Here is a 20,227-nt window from a genome sequence, read left to right on the forward strand (position 1 = left end):
ACGCAAAGAAAGCTCTCTCTCGCGCGCGCGTCTATCCACGTGTGCCTATCTTTCCCTTTCCCGCCCTCTCTCTCTCTCTCTCTCTGTGCGCGCGCGAATGTGTGTATATGTGTGTGTGTGTGTGTGTGTTGCGTACTCATGTGTATACATAGAGTTCGGCATCGCTCTGCTTTCCTCTTCGTCTTACATCCACTTTGCAATCCGCTCGAGGTAAACTCAGTGTTCGCCGAGGTTTCGCCGAGGTTTCGCCGTGAGACCAGTCCCGTGTCATCTTAGTCATCGACCGATCTACCGTAGCTAGATCTCGTGGATGACTCATCGGAGAATTCTATCGGATCTTCGTTTTTCAAAGAAAGAGAAAAGCTTTCGAATGAAGAGTCAAGGAATGAGAGATTGAGCGATAGAAGATGCAAACGAGACGAAGATAGAGGGAAAAAGAGAGAACGAGTAAGAGAGAGAGAGAGAGAGAGAGAGAGAGAGAGAGAGAGAGAACCACATTCCGAGCGGATCACGGATGCTTATAGAAGCGTTGCGTAACTGCGTCAGACGAATAACGAAAACGCGACTCCGTTGAGCTCGTTGTCTAATTTCGACAGTTTGAAGAGAAAACGCGATCTAGCGCGCAATTTCCAACGGATCCTCTCTCTCTTCAGGGCGACACTTTCCAATGGTCACCATAGCGCCTCGGAGCTCTAAAGTGTTGCATGTGGGACGCTGGATGTGCGATTTTTCGAGAATCCTCGGCGAGACTCGACCCCGTTGATCTATAATCGCAGGCGATCGCGGCGTCACGTGCGTGTGTATGTCGAGTGCGTAAGTGTCGTATGTGTGTCATATGTATGTATGTGGGCGTGTGCGTGTGTGGGTGCGCAAGTAAGTGAGAAGGAGACCGACCGACCGGAGTATGGCGATAGTATGGCGAGGTGACCGAGGGGACGTTGGGGGTCTCCGAGGTGGCGGCGATTCGACGTGATAGAGGATGAGAACAAGAGAGAATGGATAAAAAGTGTTCAAGAGAATGTATCGATTCTAAAGCCGCCGCTATCAAGGCAGCAATCGTTCTCGCGTGTAATCTTTCGGCACCGGAAGAGAGCGAGGAACCTTTGGCGTTCGCGATCGGGAGACGTAGATTCGCGCTCGCATGTTTCGTTCCTCGAAGTCGAACTAAAATTAAACCCGGCCCGGCGAGGCTCACTGATTCTTTTCTCACGTCCGGCTTCTCTTTTGCGAGTTGCGTCGCGATGACAGGCAAGCCTTGAGAAATTCGGGCTTGAGTTCGTGGTCCGTGGGGATTGACGCGCGGTTGTCGCGCTTGTCGCGCGGCTCTCTCGCGATCTTCCGCGCTAACATAATAATTTCGCTAAATTCTTACGTATGATTTGACACCCGTCACGTTTCTCGCAACGACATTGACGATCGATACACGTGCCACTGTTACGGCGAATCTACCCTCGATTCTACGGTGTTATTGTAGATATCCGGTGAAGACGGACGTGAAAAGGCAGCAACGAGGAGAATGGAACGATACCCGAAACAAGGCACGCGCAGACGTTGCTGACGAAAGACCAAGAGTACGATCGAGACGACAGCGATCATAATCAAGACGAAGACGAAAGAAGGATAGACGAAGGTCGAGAAGACCGAGGAATCGAACAACAGTGTCTGCGATAGCCGCGAGAGATGCAGCAACAATCACACTCCGGCCAGCAATCGTCCGGGGCGCCGAATGGGGTGGCGGGGGGCACTCAATTGTCGCAAACAGGTGGTATAAGTCCGGCGCAACCTGGCGCGACCGGTACCGCCACCGTGGCGTCCAATCGTACGCAGATTAGCGGAGGTAGATTCGACTTTGACGACGGCGGGACCTATTGCGGGGGCTGGGAGGACGGAAAGGCCCACGGCCACGGCGTATGCACCGGGCCTAAAGGTCAGGGAGCCTACTCCGGCAGCTGGCATTTCGGCTTTGAAGTATCCGGTGTTTACACTTGGCCTAGGTGAGCAACTATCGTTGATACAGACTACTTGTTGAATTGCGGCCGACTCTATCTCTTATCGTTAGAGATCAGTTTGCGCTCTCTTAGCAATGAAATTTTCACGCAACGAGCACAATTATTATAAAATTTCACATTCACGAGTTTATACACATACAATTTATCAAATCAGCGATCTAGTTGCGCTTTTTTTTTCTACTTGAGAAATAAATTAATCCTATATGCGTTGGCGTATTCTCAAAATGTGCTGGTTAGTTCAACGCTACTCCCTCGAGTTTAATAAAGGATTAAAGCTAAGCTCGTTTATATATATATATATATATATATATATATATATATATATATATATATATATGTATAGTGACGAGTGTATGCTTTTCCGAGTAGCTGTGATTATCCGGTATTACATTATACTGTGTGTGTTAACAGCGTTAATGTTCGCATTCGTAAGACAAACGAATATTGAACACGACACGCTGTGAAAATAACTCAAGTCCAACGATAGCTATTTCGAGAGGCTTTGATAGCTGTAAAAAATGTTTCCCCGATGATTAGACGTTCCATTGACAGTTTTGTGCCAAATTCACGTGACTTCGTAGCGTTCGCATAACGCGAGATGAGCGAATGGCGCGGACCTTGACACGTATCCCGGTATATACCGGGGAGGGAATCTCCCGATCCTGCGAAACTGGGTCACCGAGCGCAAGGACAACGGGGACCGGATCACTAAGATTCAGGATCTAGTTCAAGGCCGGGATAATCATCCAACTTTTCGGGGATAATGTGTCTTTATGCCGGAAATGAAAAGATTCCCTAAATCTTTTAATTAAAATGTTAATTTAACTACATCTCTCTCTCTCTCTCTCTCTCTCTCTTAATTTTTTATAATATAGTTACAGTCCTAGTTTCGATAGAGGAAAGAGAGATTAGAGTTGAAATTGGAATCTTGAGTCGTCGAATACTGTTAACATATTTAACGTTGTTAATGACGATTAATCATATTTATTTTGCGTGCGTATTGTAGTATGATTTGTATTGTAGTATCGATGATCCGTTCTTCGAGAAAGATAAAGCATGTTTTTTCGATTCATTTTTCAACTTTATATTGCATGAATGTATAATCAAAACATTATCGTAGCATTATCAATTATAATCTTTATAATTAAAACGGCATTGGGTAGAAATACTTCATATATTGTCAAGATTTCTAATTTATTTAACGTAAATTACAATAGTTTATTCAAATAGGACAAATTTTTCTGTAAAAAAGTTTTCGTATTTGCACGTTGACATATTTTTAATTACATGTCTTTTATTTAACAATCATTCGTAGGAACGCGCGTTCGACTAGAAAATTAAGCATTTTCCTACAAGAGAGTTACCTTTCTAAAAGATGAAGCATTTTCCTTCAAGAAATTTATCATGAAAGCTAGCTTTTTTTTTGGTCTTAGCAGAAAAATGATGATAATTTTAAAAAGTGAAATTTATACTCTTTACACTACATTAGAAAAAGATTTTTCACAAATAAAATTAATTTAATGTAAATGCTGATTCAATCGCAATTGAAGAAGCACTCACTTGAATAGGTTTCCGACTATTTCTCTTCAATATTAAAATATAAAAATATATTTAAAGAAAATTCATAAATGTATACGCATTTATGCAGAAAATTTCGCTCTTTTTTTACATAGTGTTTAAAGTGTCAAAATTACACCATATATATCTAGTAATATGAAGACAAAACTCTTGTCATCATCATTGATATTGCATGCAATTATTATCTGCGTATTGATGATGAAAGAAATTTTCAAATTAATTAAACATCTATGATAAATATATAGTCACGTAATTTTCAAAATGTAAATCGTCATAATATTTTGGCGAATGGATATTACTAAGAACTGCCGAAATAATTGTCTTATACTTTCTAGTTTGTTGTACAGAAAATTCTTTTTTAAAAGACTAACTTTCGCAAATTGTATTTCAGTGGGTCAGCTTACGAGGGACAATGGCAGAATGGCAAGAGACATGGGTTGGGTATGGAAACCCGTGGTCGTTGGCTCTATCGAGGAGAATGGACTCAGGGATTCAAGGGTCGCTACGGAGTCCGACAATCTACCACATCCACGGCGAGATACGAAGGCACGTGGTCCAGCGGTCTACAAGACGGTTACGGCTCCGAGACCTATGCCGACAGCGGTGAGTACCAAAATACCCTCTATTCCGATTAAATTAAATTAAATATTCAATTATATTTAAAAATGTTTACGACCAGAGCACGATATATGAAATCTTTTTTATTTATCGCAAACCATATGTATATATCGAATGGAAGGGAAAAGATTTCTTTGCTTGGCGAGTACCGTTATTATTTATTATAAGTAATAAATACTTGCGTGAAACTGTATATAAATCTAGAAATGAGTGTCGCAATTTTTTTGTTGTTGTTCCGAAAGATGATTGGGACAAGAGTGTATGAACTGAATTTTTTTCAATAATAAAACTCGCCGATCGTAACATTTTCACGGCATCTCGGATTATTACTTACTCACGATCCAAGGTAAAGAATCTCAAGTAGAAACTGGAAATGCTCTAACACTGCCACGTCACATTGAACACGCGTGCGTACATTATGCTCGTCGAAAATAGCATGTCCGCGCGCGCGATCGCTCGACGGGAATTAGTTGACTCGACATTTATCAAGCAGCACGAAATATCCAATTGAATTATTGTTCTAGTTTGATTTACTTTTAATTAATCACTATTTATAAGTATCTCTTTTGTTTGTTTTGTCTTCGCTATATTCGTAGTTAATTTAATTTTTATTGTTTGCAAAGATATGGGATCGCTCCTCTCCCCTTCATACATTATTGTGATAAAACTTCTGATAAAATTATATTATATACTTTGATTATATATTATAGATTATATATTATATGAAAATTATATTATATACTCATGCAATTATATGTATATTCTCTATAACTAAAATAATTTCAATTTTTTAAAGATGGGCCGGTCTGTAAGAAAATACATGCTACTTGATTTATACATTAAATAAAGCGCTGAGAAATAAATATAAAATATAATAGAGAACTTATTTCCACTATCGGCAATATTCTCTCTCTCTTTCTTGTTCTCATTCTTTTAAATCTTCGCGTCACTTTTTGCCTCTTGCAATGATAATAAATGGAATGTCAACGCTATTTTGACAGACTCGAACAGACGAAAAAGCTAGGATAGTTTCTTATCATAGATTCTTATTACAAATCGATTGTGGAATAATCTGTTTTACATCAGACAGATTATATAAGAAAATTTCGATATCTCTTTTCTGTGAGAAAAATTTGTAAAAATTAAAAATTTTTTTTTATCATCTCGACCGGTACGCCATGACGTGCTGCAAAATCAAGCGAGGAAAGAAGAGGGAAATAAGAATAAGAATAAGGCGTAGCACGTGTATGCGTATCGCGTGGAAAAGGGCGAGTCCATGTAAACACAACGTGGAGCTTTCTACCTGTCTACCGTGGCGCACGCGGGCGCACCCAACTTTTCCGCGAAAAGACCCTGGTTGGTTCACCTCCCGGTTTGAACCTCTCCGTACGGGTCAAGGTCACTTACGGTATTCCCACTCGCTGCTTTCTCGTAGCGTCGCTACTTACACAATGAAATCTATCCGCACTCTTCGCAGTTATCGACGTTTTATTTTCTTTCTTGTTCTTCTCGCGAGATTCTATTATATTAGCGTAAATGTCTTTGTATCCATTAGCTACACACACGGTATACATAAATTTATTTCGTTATCAATCTCTTGCATTCTCTGATGAAAAAGAGAATTTAATCAATTGCCGACAAATTCATTGATAAATGCGAAATCATTTTTTGCGTGGATTTTCCTGATAAATTTAGAATGTCAAGAGTAAATATTTTATATAAAAAAATACTCTAAAAAAATATCAAAAAATGTGATACGGAACAACAAAAAAGGGAAGGCCATTCAAAAATTGAACGCGGACCTAAGTGGCGCAGGGGAGTACATGTTCTCTATATATACTCCCACGTATGTTCGGCACGCGTGCATATTTTTTTTCTACATATACGAAAGTGCGACACGTGAATGCAAACAACAATCGATAATCGTGTAAACATTGGCAATCTGTATTACACTATGTATCTATGTATCGATACGAACAAATTGACAATACGTCACTCCGTATACCAGATTTATACTTTGACATTCAAACAAGGTAAATTAACTCGTATTTATCCTTTACAAATAACTCTTGCAGTGTTTACATCATTTCCTAATTTTTCTAATTCATTGGTTTACATTAAACACACACACATCCACAGAATACATACGAATAAATTACGTAATTATTATACAACGATATCTATCGATTCATAATTACATCTTAAATAAAATTGGCGTTACATAAAAATTTAGTTTGCTATAATTAATTTAGATTAATATAATTAAAAAGTATGTTACGTAAAAAAACTATTTCAAACGCTAAGAGGCAATGTAATCTATATATATATATACACTCTGTGATATTGCGTTCTTCCATCGTTTCTTATCGAAATAACTTATATACTTTACAAGCAAAAGAGATCCGACTTTTAGTCCAAAATTAACGTACTCACGTGAACTATGTATGAACATATATTCTTAATGACGCTTTCGAAAAATGTGCGAAATATGTCATGTACGACCGGCCTCCAGCTTGATAAACGTCATCTTTATGGTGTCATAAAAAAAGGACGAAGAAAAGCAGGAGTTTTATCGGCCGAGACTCAAGGATCAATGTGTGCATGCGTGCGCAATTATTGTCCGTAATTATAAAAAAGAAAAGTCTCTAAAGCGGATATTCATGAAAGTCAAAGTATATCGTATTTTCATATATATGACAGCTGAGTAAAAATAAACAACAGTTTAGATATTTGATGATATTTTCTTTACCGGACTGTATTATTTTCTTAGTTGTTCTACATATTTAAGAGGATTGCGTACCGGAACACGCATATAACGTTTAGGAGTGAAATTCTCAGGCTGAATAATCTCCTAGATATATATTTCATTCCATGAATATCTCTGCATTTCATTCCATGAATATCTCTCGTGATACATTATTTTCGTATAATTTCTTTGAAACACTTAATATGGGGGATATTAATAGATGAGAGCGAAGCGCGAATGATTCATTGTGCAAAAGAATCGAAATAATATGAAATAATCTTGCTATTCTCATTCTCGTTCTCATAGCTTAAATATATGTATAAAGAGCGACTGTATATATTTTAGGCAGAATAAATTTATGAGCATGATTTTTTTCTCATGTAGCTCGTCGCGACGTTCACCTTGATATTTTTTTTACTTCACATATGTACATACGTACATACATTTTATATACATATTTTACATATGTTTGTCTTAACTCTTTTGATCGAGTTAAGGCATTTTTCAAACATTTTTATTTCTCCCATGGCACGTGGCCGAGGTATTTATTTATAAATACCGACGCCGACGCGTGCGTGTGTCGATGCGAGTGCGCGAGAACTCGCTGTTGATCGCATATGGAGGGTGGACGTGCAACCATATATCGATGCCCCGTTCTCTTATATCAATCTCCAGACCCTCGTATTTAACGAACTTCTTCAAGCATCCACGCCTTCCTGATAAATCGCCTATGATATGACTCACGATAGAGTGCGCGCTTTCATCCTCGAAAGCTAGCGTCGCAGATGCGCGCGTCTTGCGCAAAAATTATTGGGATTACTTTGCAAATAATTGTTGACAAATCATTTATGGGCTAATAATTATTTCGAAAAAATGGAGAGCGACGAGTCATTCAGTTCTATGTAATCATATCGCTTAAAATTTAATTAGAGCGTAACGGAAGAAGACATGCGAAAAAATAACATACAAAGAGAAAATATATGCACAGATTGGCACAAAAATAAGCGATTATATTATGACTTAATAAAAAGATAAATATCTCGTTACAATGCTTTGCGTCTACTTCCAGAGAAGAGAGAGAGAGAGAATTGGAAAATAATTAGATTACAAGACACTCTTATACGAAACAACTATGTCCACTCGTGGTTTTTAAGATTATTATCTACATTATTAAACTCTATTACGATTCACAAAGGAAAGGATGATAAGGATATCCGCAACCTCACGTGACCCAATTACGTGGCGCAAATCGCATGTCTAATAATATGTCGTATAATTTAGCGACAAATTATATAAATAATCAAATCGTGATATGCAATGATAGCGATATCCCATTCTGCATCGTATGGAAAACAAATGGAACAGAGTCAAACAATTTCGCACGCACGTGTAATAAAAAAAAAAAAAGAGAAACGTAAACTACTTTTTGTCCTCTGCGAGTATTAGCGGTATTAGCGTGCTGCAACCCTTTATGCAAATAGCGATGTGTATATGGAATATATAAAGCTGTTAATATTATACCAGCGTGGGTTACCTTGATGAACCGCTTTTACCTTTATTTTATACAGCTCGGCTGTTATTTCTGATTTTTCCTGGCGTCATATTCCCTTACGTCACGGAATAAGCTGCCATTAATCACGCGTAAAAATGGCCATTAACTAAACTTTAAACCCTTTTTAATTAGTGAATTAGAGAATTCTTCGGAGAGATAAATCAGAGATAAGAATGAGATTATGATATCAAGCGATCAATTTTCAAAATCTTATTCAGCCACATTTGTGTGAAAGTATTAAAAAAATATTTTTGAAAAAAAAAAAATTTAAAGGGAATATATATATATATATATTTTTTGAAAGTATATATATAGAAAGAAATTGCCATTTTATTATCGCCGTGATATATTATTGCAACCCGATGCACAGCTGTGTAATAACGGCGTTGAAATCCAAGCTACACACGGCTCGACAATGCACGACTAGATATTGTAATCAATAAGAAAGTAGTCGGTTTGTTTCTCTTTCAAAGTACATACAAACGGGTATTAACCGAGTGCAAATTACGCCACAAACAATAAACAAGTACATCAGATTAAAGTATATGGCGCGTGCGCGACGTATGTATATTGTGTTGTTCTATTTCTATTTTTTGAACTAGTATTTCCTTTATTCTCCTGCAAAAAAAGAGTAACTTGTGTATGATTATTAGTTACATATATAATTGTAATTTCGAATCAGATAAAGAGTTGTAAGTCCCGAAACAGTCTGGGGGACTCAATTTCTCCATTCGCGAAGTATAAAAGCATAAAAAGAGATACATACACGGAATGCGAAGAGATATCGCTCGGCGTTTATCTCATTCCTCTTTTCTTTTTGAAGTTCTGTTTTTCTGCTAGAACTCTCATTATCCCCAGACAGAAAGATATATATCGTATCGGTCGAGCGTTGGGGTAGTTTGTGACAATCTGGTGGAGGCTGCGGACCGAAATACACTCGCACGGCCAATTCTCACCAACACCGAAATGTATTTCGATGCACATGTAAGCGACCACCATCTCGGAAGATGGCCGCGCTATTTCAGGCAGGCTAGCTAGTGCCATATAGCGAGTCAGGATCGTACAACTCGTTTGGCTTACCCTGTACATTGTTTTTGCGAACATTTTAATTAATACGCTATAAAATTCAATCATCGTTTATGGCCAATTTTTCCCACAGCATTTTAAGGGAGAGCTAAATGTTTTGATGTATGATGGCAAATTTCGTTGATGAGAAATTTCAAAATAATGCAAAAAGTTTGTTGATTATTTTTTTTACAAGGAGCATCGACAAGCGGACACTGCGCTGCAATTAAATTAAAGTTTGCTCGGTATTATACTTTTTGTATGACAGATATGTGCCAAGATGATTCTTGTTCCACGTTAAATTCATTCTATGTTAAATTCTGCGTTGCAAGTGGTCTACCGGGAAATGAAAGAATTTCATTAAAAACTATTGATCGTTCCACATGCTTTATAGCTTACGTGTAATAAATGCAAAAATGTCTGGTTAAACGCATTTACAAAACATTGTATGTGTAAATATAAATTTATATATAGGCATTTAAATAAATAGCATTAGGTGATTAAGCATTGAACTGATAAAATGTCATTGTATTCATAATTAATTCGCACTCTAAAATCGACGAGGAAAGAAACAACTTCTCCGACAATCTACATTACTGAGAGGTAATTTACGTCAAGTTGACTTTCACGAAATTACCTATTTATCAAATAAATTAATTTTTATGAAAGCATCGTCGAAAAGCCGCGGCACAATTTTCAAATAGTGAAAATTAGAAGCTCGACAATAATTAATCTGGGTCGTTGCTGGCGGATATGCGAATCGATACATAATGGCGCGATCTACTTTTCCGCGATAGAGTCACGTAGTTTAGTTAACGTTTCTGTCAGATTTCGCAGTGTCTCGACGGCATCAGCTCGAAATTCATTAAGACACATCGGGAGACTTTACGAAACTTTTCATGAAAGTGGCTTTTCATTTCGATTAAGAAAAAAATATAAATTATATAATATGTATAAGCATTCTTAATCTCATTGTCAAAAGTGGAACGGAAAAAAGAGACAAACAAATTTCTACGCACAAGATATGCAAGAGATATTAGAATAAAAATCTATATAAAAATAAAAAATAACTTTTTATATGAAAAAAAAAAGATGATAATGATGTTTTGCGTTCTAAGAATAATTTACAGTAGTATAATATGTAACGTCATTATAAAAACAAGCTTTAGAAAAAATATTAAGTCGTTATCCCGACACAATTCGCTAATTTATAGCATAATAAATTTCATTGCCATGAATGCTCAAAGAGCATTGAAATTTTTACACACACATATTTAGGCAGACACAAAGTCCGAATGCTTTTCAGACTTGAGAGTATCTATGTATGTGCAAAGATCTCGGACCAAACCTAAAAAATTAATTACAAATGTCCGGTACGCATTTAAGACTAGCACGATCGCCACCGTGGAAATTTCAAAGAGAACACTTCATGTACATTGGCGTCTTATGAGCGCCGGGAACTGTCGCACGCGTGACCCACTTGTTTAAACGCTAGTGAAATAATATTCCGTCGTTGCGAAGAGGGGAGACGCCTGGCGTCTCCATATATAGGGTATTCCATCAACCAACGCCGTCGTGCTGTCAATGACAGAGTCCTTGACAAAAGAAATTTGCAAAGATTTTGCAAAGCGAGGATTTGATAAAAAAATGAAAAAAAAAAAAAAAGAAAAATCATTTTAATCTTTGACATTAACTTTGATGTAGATTTTATCAATGAATTAATAAAAATAAATAAGTTTTGTCTCTTTTGAAATGAATATTGTAGATAATAAAGAAATTATTAAAACTAGAAACTAGTCCATAAATATAAATAGTAATGCAATGACGGTATATCTTATATACGCTCGCGTTTAAACTGTGCTGGGGAATGACTGACAAGAAGGAAAGCATGTTGAATACCCCAGTGCAACATACCAGTCGATACATACATATTCGAGCAACTGTGTTTATATATTAGTAAACATTGTCAATCCATTCAATATTAATGTAAAATTCTGTTCAAAGAAAAACATCTATGCTTGCGTAATAAAATGTCTAATTTATAATAAAAGTTGGCACATTTTTTGTTAAAATACACTTTTGCTCAATACACATATGCGTAACGACAAGTAACAAACTTATTCCAAAATCATGTTTCTTTTTCTCTCTCTTTCGCTTTCTCATGCTATCGTTCTCATGCTGCAACTCTTGTTTCAACAGGATGAGCATCCTGTTTTTTTTTCTCGCAATTTTTCATCGATTTGGAATTCGCATATTCACCGAACAAACACGAACCTATAAACGCACTGAGCGCATTCCATCCCTGAACGCGGGTGCGCGTAATCACCCACCTCGTGACTCACGCAAGACATTTCGAAACACGATGACGTTTTGGCAAAAACAATATATCTTATTGCCGAATGTAAGGAATTCATCATCCGACTAATGTACGATTTCTGGAGAATGGCAAGAAATTTTTTGCATTTCACTTTACTTTTCCTCGACTAGATTAAAAAAAAGTCTTATAAAAATGTTGCCTTTATTGCTATTGAACAAACACGCACTGCTTGATTTTACAATCATATTATTCTCGACAACGTCGAGTCAATCATCTCAAATATCATGAAAAGATTTATTACATGCATCGAGTATAAATTACTTTATCTTCTAATAGACAAGATGAATCGCCTATGATACAGACCCTACCCGGCTCTATTCCGTTTCTATTCCGTTACGTCATATTGATAATCTATTGCAGGTACTTATCAAGGTCAATGGCTTCGCGGCATGCGACACGGATACGGAGTAAGGGCGAGTGCGCCATTTGGTTTGGCGAGTCACTACAAACCGCCAAAGCAAATGAGAGCATCCTTGACGTCGTTGAGGAGCGCCGACGGTGGACCATTGATCGCCCCGACCCCAGAACCCACCGACAAGAGGGATCGTCGCGTAGACGACAGTCGAGGAGGATTCGTTCTAAAAGCTAGAAGCGACGACCCACCCGCCCGAAGAAAAAGCCTTACAGAAAAGTCTTTGAAGAAGGGCATTCTTTCAGTAAGAAGTCTGTCGAAATGACGGAAAATGATTCACAAACTTCTTATCATAAGCTGGAGCATTATCTAGAAGAATGTTTTTATCGATACAGGGTCTGAAAATACGGAAGCAAAGGAGTACGGGGGATTTGGAGAAGCGTGGTACTGGTGGCAGCATTAGAAGTACCGCCAGCTCTGCATCGTGGATGTCGACGGAGAGCTCGCAGAGTCAAGCGTCGGCGTCCGTTCACACCGACAGTAATGCGTCCTTTGTCATCGAGGTGGGTTGCTTGATTTTCTCAACTTTTTTAGTTGCTCGACAAGATCAATTAAATTTTAATTTTCCTCTTTACAACCATTAAATTTGTTTATTACCGAGAGAGAAAGAGAGAGAGAGAGAGAGAGATGCGTGTATTTAATTTCATACATATATATAATATATATAAGGCTTTTAAGTAATTAAAATAATTGAAATAATTAGTCCATCATCGCGCATTAACTGTACGACATTGATTTGCAGGACGAGCAGATGGACGCATCGGTAACAGAAACATACCTGGGTGAATGGAAGAACGACAAGAGGACCGGCTTCGGCATATCCGAAAGAAGCGATGGCCTGCGATACGAAGGCGAGTGGTTCAACAATCGCAAGTACGGTTACGGTGTGACGACATTTCGCGATGGCAGTAAAGAGGAGGGAAAGTACAAAAATAATGTGCTCATCACTAGCCAGAAAAAGAAGCACCTTTTCCTAATCAGGTCCGCGAAATTTCGCGAGAGGATAGAGGCGGCGGTAAGCGCCGCTCAGAGAGCGAGTAAGATTGCCTTGCAAAAAGCCGACATTGCCATCTCTAGGACGGCAACGGCTCGAGGGAAGGCGGAACTGGCCGATATCGCCGCCGAACATGCTAGGGAGGATTCAGAATTAGCGCAGCAAACGGCGAGGCAGTTTGCGCCTGATTTCCGGCAACCGGGTTTAGAAAGATTGCGAAATAGAGAGATACCCAAGTACGTACCACCGCCTCAGGACTCTGTACCTGGTAAAAGCATCCTGCACAAAGCAGCCAGCGTGGACCAGCCTGGCTCCACGCCGATCAAGACCGTCGATTCTACGACGACAGCGATGACGACAACGACGACGATGACGACGACGACGACAACGACGACGACGATGACGGCAACATCAACCGCGGCGAGCACCATCAGCAACGTAATGCAGTCAATACGTAGGGCCAGCATGAAGCCGCTACCGCAGAATCAGTTGCCGCCGATGCAAAATCAAATACCGAATCAAGTACCGTCTGTTCCGCTGGTGAATCAATCGTCCATGAACCAACATAGCGCACAAACCTCTCTGACCGATCAGAATCCGTATCAACAATACTCGCAAAATATGTCGCAGAATCCGGCTCCGGCGAGTCAGTACCCAAACAATATACCGAACCAGTATCAACCGAATCAGTATAGCCAGCAAAACCAATTCCTTCATGGCAATCCATACCAGTATCATCCGGCTAATCCATCGCAGGTTGATCAATACTCCGGTTATCAGCAGCAATCTATCGGGCCGCACAACTTTCAAAATTTGCAGGCTTACCCTAATCAGCAGGTGACTTTACTCGCTGCTTTCCTGACCTTCGTGTTACATCTTTCCGTTTCTTCGCATGAGCTTGATTTTACCTGCGAGCTTTGTACATGTTTAACCGTTAATTGTTAATTGATATTAATGATTAACTGTTACTAACGATTAAATAAACAGCGTCTAACAATTTTTTTATACGTAGTGTTTTGAATGATATTGATTAAACTTGAATACTACTGATTAAACTTGAAGTTTATATATTTTTTAAGCTTTTAGATATAATTGAAAATTATTAAATTAAATATAATAACACAATTGCATATTGGCTTCGCAGTGCGTTTTTTTTTTATAAGATATAATGAGTAATAATAAATAATAAAGTTACATCCGTAATCCGATAAGCCTGCAGAATTTTGAATAATCTTTAACAACATACCTGACCGGACACTGCAACAAATACATGATTTCTCGATGTTCTATGTTCTATCTATATAATTTAATGTCATTGATTGCTGAGATAGTTAATGCGAGTTATTCCCAATACCTTATATCGCTTATTTCGAAAACGTATGCTAAATATTGTAATTTCTTGAGAAAGTTTTAAATACGAACAACGTCCATTCACGTATTTGTTCTGTTATCGAAATCAATTAGCAATTTGTCGCGAGAGACTGCTAAAGTTACGTGAAATTGATTTCAGACGGCAATACCTTACCAATATGGACCTGGTCAGGTGAATCAATACAATCCGCAACCGGTATACGCGCAACAAGAAACGCATTCGTCACAGCAATATCAGCCTGATGGAGATGCAGCGAGACCATCAAGTTCCACGAGCTTAAGAAGAAACAGTAGAGTTCTGAGTCCTCAGGATCGACCTGGCACCATCGGCCAAACGTTAAACGACAGGTGTGACGAGATATCTCTTATATACATATAAATTTTAAAGTTTTCAGATTTTAAAAAATCTTATACAATTTTTTAAGCATTGTAGCTCCTTTGAAGTTATATATATATAAAAGAAAACAATATATTTAAAAAATTTTTTTTTAATTTTGATCGTTTCAAAAATCTTTCTTTTAAATCTTTCTATAAAATTGTAATTACATTTAAATAAGTTGAAAAAATCATTATGTTGTGCTAGGCTGGATCACTATAAGAGGCCACCTAGTCGTGATAGTTCCGTAGATCGTTATGCCAGAGCGCATTCCCGGTTGACTGGATCAAGACAGCCATCCGTCGATAAAACTATATCGAATCTACCCTCGGATATGCCCGATAGGTCAGTAATATATATATATATATATATATATATATATATATATATATATATATATTAATACATTATAAAATTTAATTTATTAGTTGTAAATATATATATTATATCTTGTTCCTGCATACTATCACAGATTGATATTGCCCTCTGTCTTTCTCTCTATTTTATTATTTTTATTCTTGTAGCTATTTCTGTCGTTAATAATGCACGTATATTATTACCATTTAGATATTATTATAATTTGAACAAAAACACACAATGATTCATTTAAAAAAATCTAAAAATTTAGAATTGCTATAGCGTAAAAAATCCTTTTTAAGTATTAAAAAATTATACATTTTATACAGAACGAAGAGATATTCTTTGCTCATTGAAACAATTGCTTATTAAAATATTTTTTTTTGTGTTCTATACGACAAGTAGATCGACGAGAGCCCCAAGCGTGATGCGAGCGGGTACACCTCTAAATGGTTCTGTAGTAGGCAGCGGTGCCGCGACGCCGATGTACACAGCACCGACTCCCAGTCAATTTGAGGGGGCTCTTATAAAAAATCGTAATCTTGGACAAGACATTTTGCCGAGTCCTGGACAGCCTAAACGCACCGAAAGTCTCTACGTGGCTCCGACTCGCGGACCGTCCGGGAGCGGTGGTGGTGGCATCGTGCCGAAGGTGAGTTTTTATTTTCTCACATTTGCCTCCTGTCCTTCCTATTATACATAAATGATGCGTGCGTGCGTGCGTGCGTGCGTGCGTGCGTGCGTACGCCTAGATATAATATAATATATACACATACTCTCGCCGTGTGTACATACATGTACGTACACCCACATACATCTGTCTCATGCACTGATGACGTCTTGGCATTTGCATAAAAAAAAAAAGAAAGTTACAAGTATATATTAGTATATATTAGTTTCATATATACGTGCGCGCGCATATGTATAATATTGAAATATGAAAGTTAGGTGACATTTTTATACATATTGATCGTATGAAATCTACAAATCTACAGGTACATATTTTTTGATGATTCAAGCAGAAACAAACTTTAAAAATTGAAAAATTTCATGCATTGACGTCATCATGCTGCATTTAATTAAATTATATATATTTATCTTATATAAATACGTATTATTGTTCTCATTGTGTTTTTAAGTCGACACTTCTTATACTCGACACTATAAACATTTTCGTAGATCTTGTTTCAATATATACGTAAAATTTTTTATTGTTTATTCATTTTGATAAAAGGGCGATATTCATTATTCATATAAACATTGATTTTTTTTACGCGAAAAAATTTTTTAAAATAATTTTTCCACAAGTTACAACATTTAATGCAATTCGGTGAAACAGTTTGCTTGGCATTCAGTCTGTCAAGAAATAAAGTGAGACGTCTTTTTAGAATCGAAAATAATTTTGACAGTCATTATGCGTTAATTAAGCAAGTTTACAAGTTTTATCATTATGTTTTAATGATTTCACATCGGGTTCACGAAGATATTACATACGTCACAAACGATAAATTATTAAATTTAAAATCTTTCTTTGAAGCAGAGGCAATGGCAAAAATGACAAACTTTAGAATTGATAAAATTTTTCTACAGAAATTTTTTTTTTTTTTGAGGGGAAAAAGAAATGTTTCTTTTTCCTTTATTGTATATTATAAAGATGTTTTGATTAATAAATAATTGTGTATAATTACCGCGCGATTATGTGAATAATAATTTCCACAATAACTTTAGATAATAATAATTATTGTATATTCTCAATATTCATGAAATCAAACATAAATAACACCGAATTGTATTCGAAATCTCCGCGATAGAGTCAATCAAAAATATCAAAAATATATTATATTAATTATCAAAAATATTAATTTCGTATATTGCGAATATAATATTCCTCTACGAAAAGACAAACAACACCATTTTCATAATTCGGATATATAATCATCCTTACGCCTTTTCTTATTTTTTCTCACATTTTTTACCAATAGATTTTTATATAAAATATAATTCTCTTTTAAACAAAATTCTCTTTTCTCTCTTGCGCCTGCATTTACGATGCACTACCACTTTCTCCCCTCTTTTTTTTCCTATTCAAATTTTTCTCAACACTCATCTTTTTATATGACCTTATCTACTTGTATCTTTTCTTCTCTCTGTCTCTGTTTGTCTTTCTGTGTAACTGTGTGGCGTTTTGTGCTGTGTTTTGTGCATGCCATCCCAGGAAGCAGGCCGGACTGTCCCCGCCTTCACCGCAACGTCAAAGGGCCGCGCAACCCTCTAAGTATAAGTATAAAATATGCACCCACAAAAAAAGATAATGCATACACACACACATTTATGTGTATATACATATATATATATATATATATATATATATATACACACACACCCACATACATAGAAAAGAGCGCAGCTTCCGAGAGACTCGCTCACGCCACGTTTCGAGCCAAATCGGCTGAAAATTGCAATGTGATTTTGGTCGCCGTTTCCGCCCAATACATCCTAGTATTGCATAATTCAGCACCTTAATTCAAGGAATCAAGGTCCGATAATTGTCCGGCTGTCTCGGAATAATTTTGAATATTCTCCGACACCGCCTCGTTGGGTGGATGATATTTTTCTATGAATTTACGAATATTTCATATGATGTTATCTTAATTAACAAGCATGCAATTGTAATGCTTGAATGAATGTCCAAATGATTATGCAGAGTTGTCGCATGCACTGACCTGTGCGCAAAATCGACTAGTTTGTTTCTCGTTATACTTTCGCGATTTACTTGACGTAAGAGAGATTTTCAGAAAGGGGCCTTATATGAAAAAATGAGAGGACATTCTAATAATGACCACATTTTTCATGCTACCAAGTTTTCGCAACATTATGAGGAACGGGAAAGTACTTGTACCTGTGTAAATTGCTATTAGCCCTTAACTTTGTCGCGATGTCAAACAATAAAGATGCTAGTCGATTAAAGAAATACTGATTAAAGCAAGTGCATTCGAAACGAGCGATATATAACGTGCATATATATTTATTAAAGACGGATTATTTTTCTATGGAAACATTGCGAGAGTGTAATCCAACACGAATAAGTGTCTAATCGTGCGAACAATTTGCAACTATCATCGATTTGATCATCGATGTTAATCCGCAATTGCGTTTCAATTTAACGCATAGCGATAATATACGATAAATATAATAACAATTTCAATAAAATTTTCCGTTGCATAATAAACTTTAGAGTGCAAAAACATAGTACACATTCCATTTAATTCGCTGCGATAGTTATTGTTATAATAAAAAAAAAAAAAGAAAACTGTAAATTAATTTCAGGATTAAACAATATTGATGGTTAATATAGCCGAAGAAGACTCTAAAGATTTTGAGATACTTTATAAATCGCGCGTATGTTAGAGATAGAGAATCGTAAGAAATATTATTGAAAAAAGAAAATATAGAATTTTACGCAATCAGTAGATTTTGCAAATTCTGTTTGAACGTGTAAATTATAGCGATAACACTTTATCGATTCGAAATGTAATATAGTGCTCCTATGTGTAATATGCGCGATCACCGACAAACTAGTCAACGAACAATAATGTAATATTTTTCAGCAAAAGGAAGCAACTAAATGGCCTCCTTATATTTTTCCGTTAGAGATAGATTATAAGTCAAATAAGATTATTAATTCGCGCAATAGAGAGGGAGAGAAAGAGAGAAGGAATGTAAAAGTAAGCTATAACTATACACTTACGAGTATAAACGATGGATACGTATGTTCTTGTGTACGTACAATGTATGTACTATATGCGTATACATGTTTACGCATATTTGACAGTATACTATAAATCGGAATAACATGTATGAGTGGATTAAAAATTTTAAGTAAAATGACTAAATATTATGTTTAATTTTAAAAATGTCGCCAGTAAATAAATTAATAAACAAGTGTTTATACGACCAAACTGGCAATTTATTGTTTGATTATTATATCACGACGTTTCGACCATATGGTTTTGGTCCTTATCAAGTGAAAGTTATAATTAAAAAGTAGAAAGAGAAAAATCGAAATGTCAAACTTTAGTTGATCTCAGTATTCCAAACATAGTGGTTGACACAATGTCAGTTTGACATTTCGATTTTTCTCTTTCTACTTTTTAATTATAACTTTCACTTGATAAGGACCAAAACCATATGGTCGAAACGTCGTGATATAATAATCAAACAATAAATTGCCAGTTTGGTCGTATAAACACTTGTTTATTAAAATGACTAAAGATGATCCTACTTACAATTTTTCTACATAACATATGACTTTTGTGTTTCTGCAAATATAATACTCTGCATTGATTAAATACGCACATATGCAAACATATATGTAAATACGCGGGGCTAAGCTAAAGCCAGCGCACAATGTCCATTAACTGAGCTAATTAACAAGTTTGAAAGGTAAGCTTGGCGCGTGGCGTGGAGGCGGGGACCATTTTTGCTTTCTCGATTCTATTTTAATCTCCTTTAAAATTAAATGTTAAGCCTTTTTCGATCCTTCTTTTAAACCTTATCGCTACCCATTTACTTACCTACCCTTCCCTGCATTATTCGCTTAGATTATTCGATCGATCGATACTCTCGGGCTTAATCTCTGTATTCTCAGATATCGTAACTACCGCTGTTTCTAGTCTGTAGAAACACCTTCTGAGTTTAAATCCTCGACCTGAATGTGTGGCTTATCTAACTTATTACAAATTATTATTGCTATTATAGAAAGCAATTAGCTG

The 20,227-nt window shown here is 36.7% G+C and overlaps 2 protein-coding genes across 2 annotated transcripts in view; one reads left to right on the forward strand and one right to left on the reverse strand.

Moving 5' to 3' along the window:
- Positions 1-20,227, reverse strand: part of LOC126852179 (uncharacterized) — a 60,610-nt gene that overhangs the window by 26,046 nt on the left and 14,337 nt on the right. The window lies entirely within an intron of this gene.
- Positions 51-17,745, forward strand: LOC126852184 (junctophilin-1-like). The gene is made up of 9 exons (XM_050596688.1): positions 51-1,994; positions 3,979-4,190; positions 12,306-12,601; positions 12,693-12,860; positions 13,100-14,188; positions 14,862-15,070; positions 15,306-15,443; positions 15,861-16,107; positions 17,671-17,745. Exons 1-9 carry the CDS (start codon positions 1,681-1,683, stop codon positions 17,728-17,730), a joined length of 2,733 nt encoding a protein of 910 aa, XP_050452645.1. The 5' UTR covers positions 51-1,680; the 3' UTR covers positions 17,731-17,745.

The sequence above is a fragment of the Cataglyphis hispanica genome, chromosome 10 (assembly GCF_021464435.1).
Source record: "Cataglyphis hispanica isolate Lineage 1 chromosome 10, ULB_Chis1_1.0, whole genome shotgun sequence".
NCBI classification, from domain to species: domain Eukaryota; kingdom Metazoa; phylum Arthropoda; class Insecta; order Hymenoptera; family Formicidae; genus Cataglyphis; species Cataglyphis hispanica.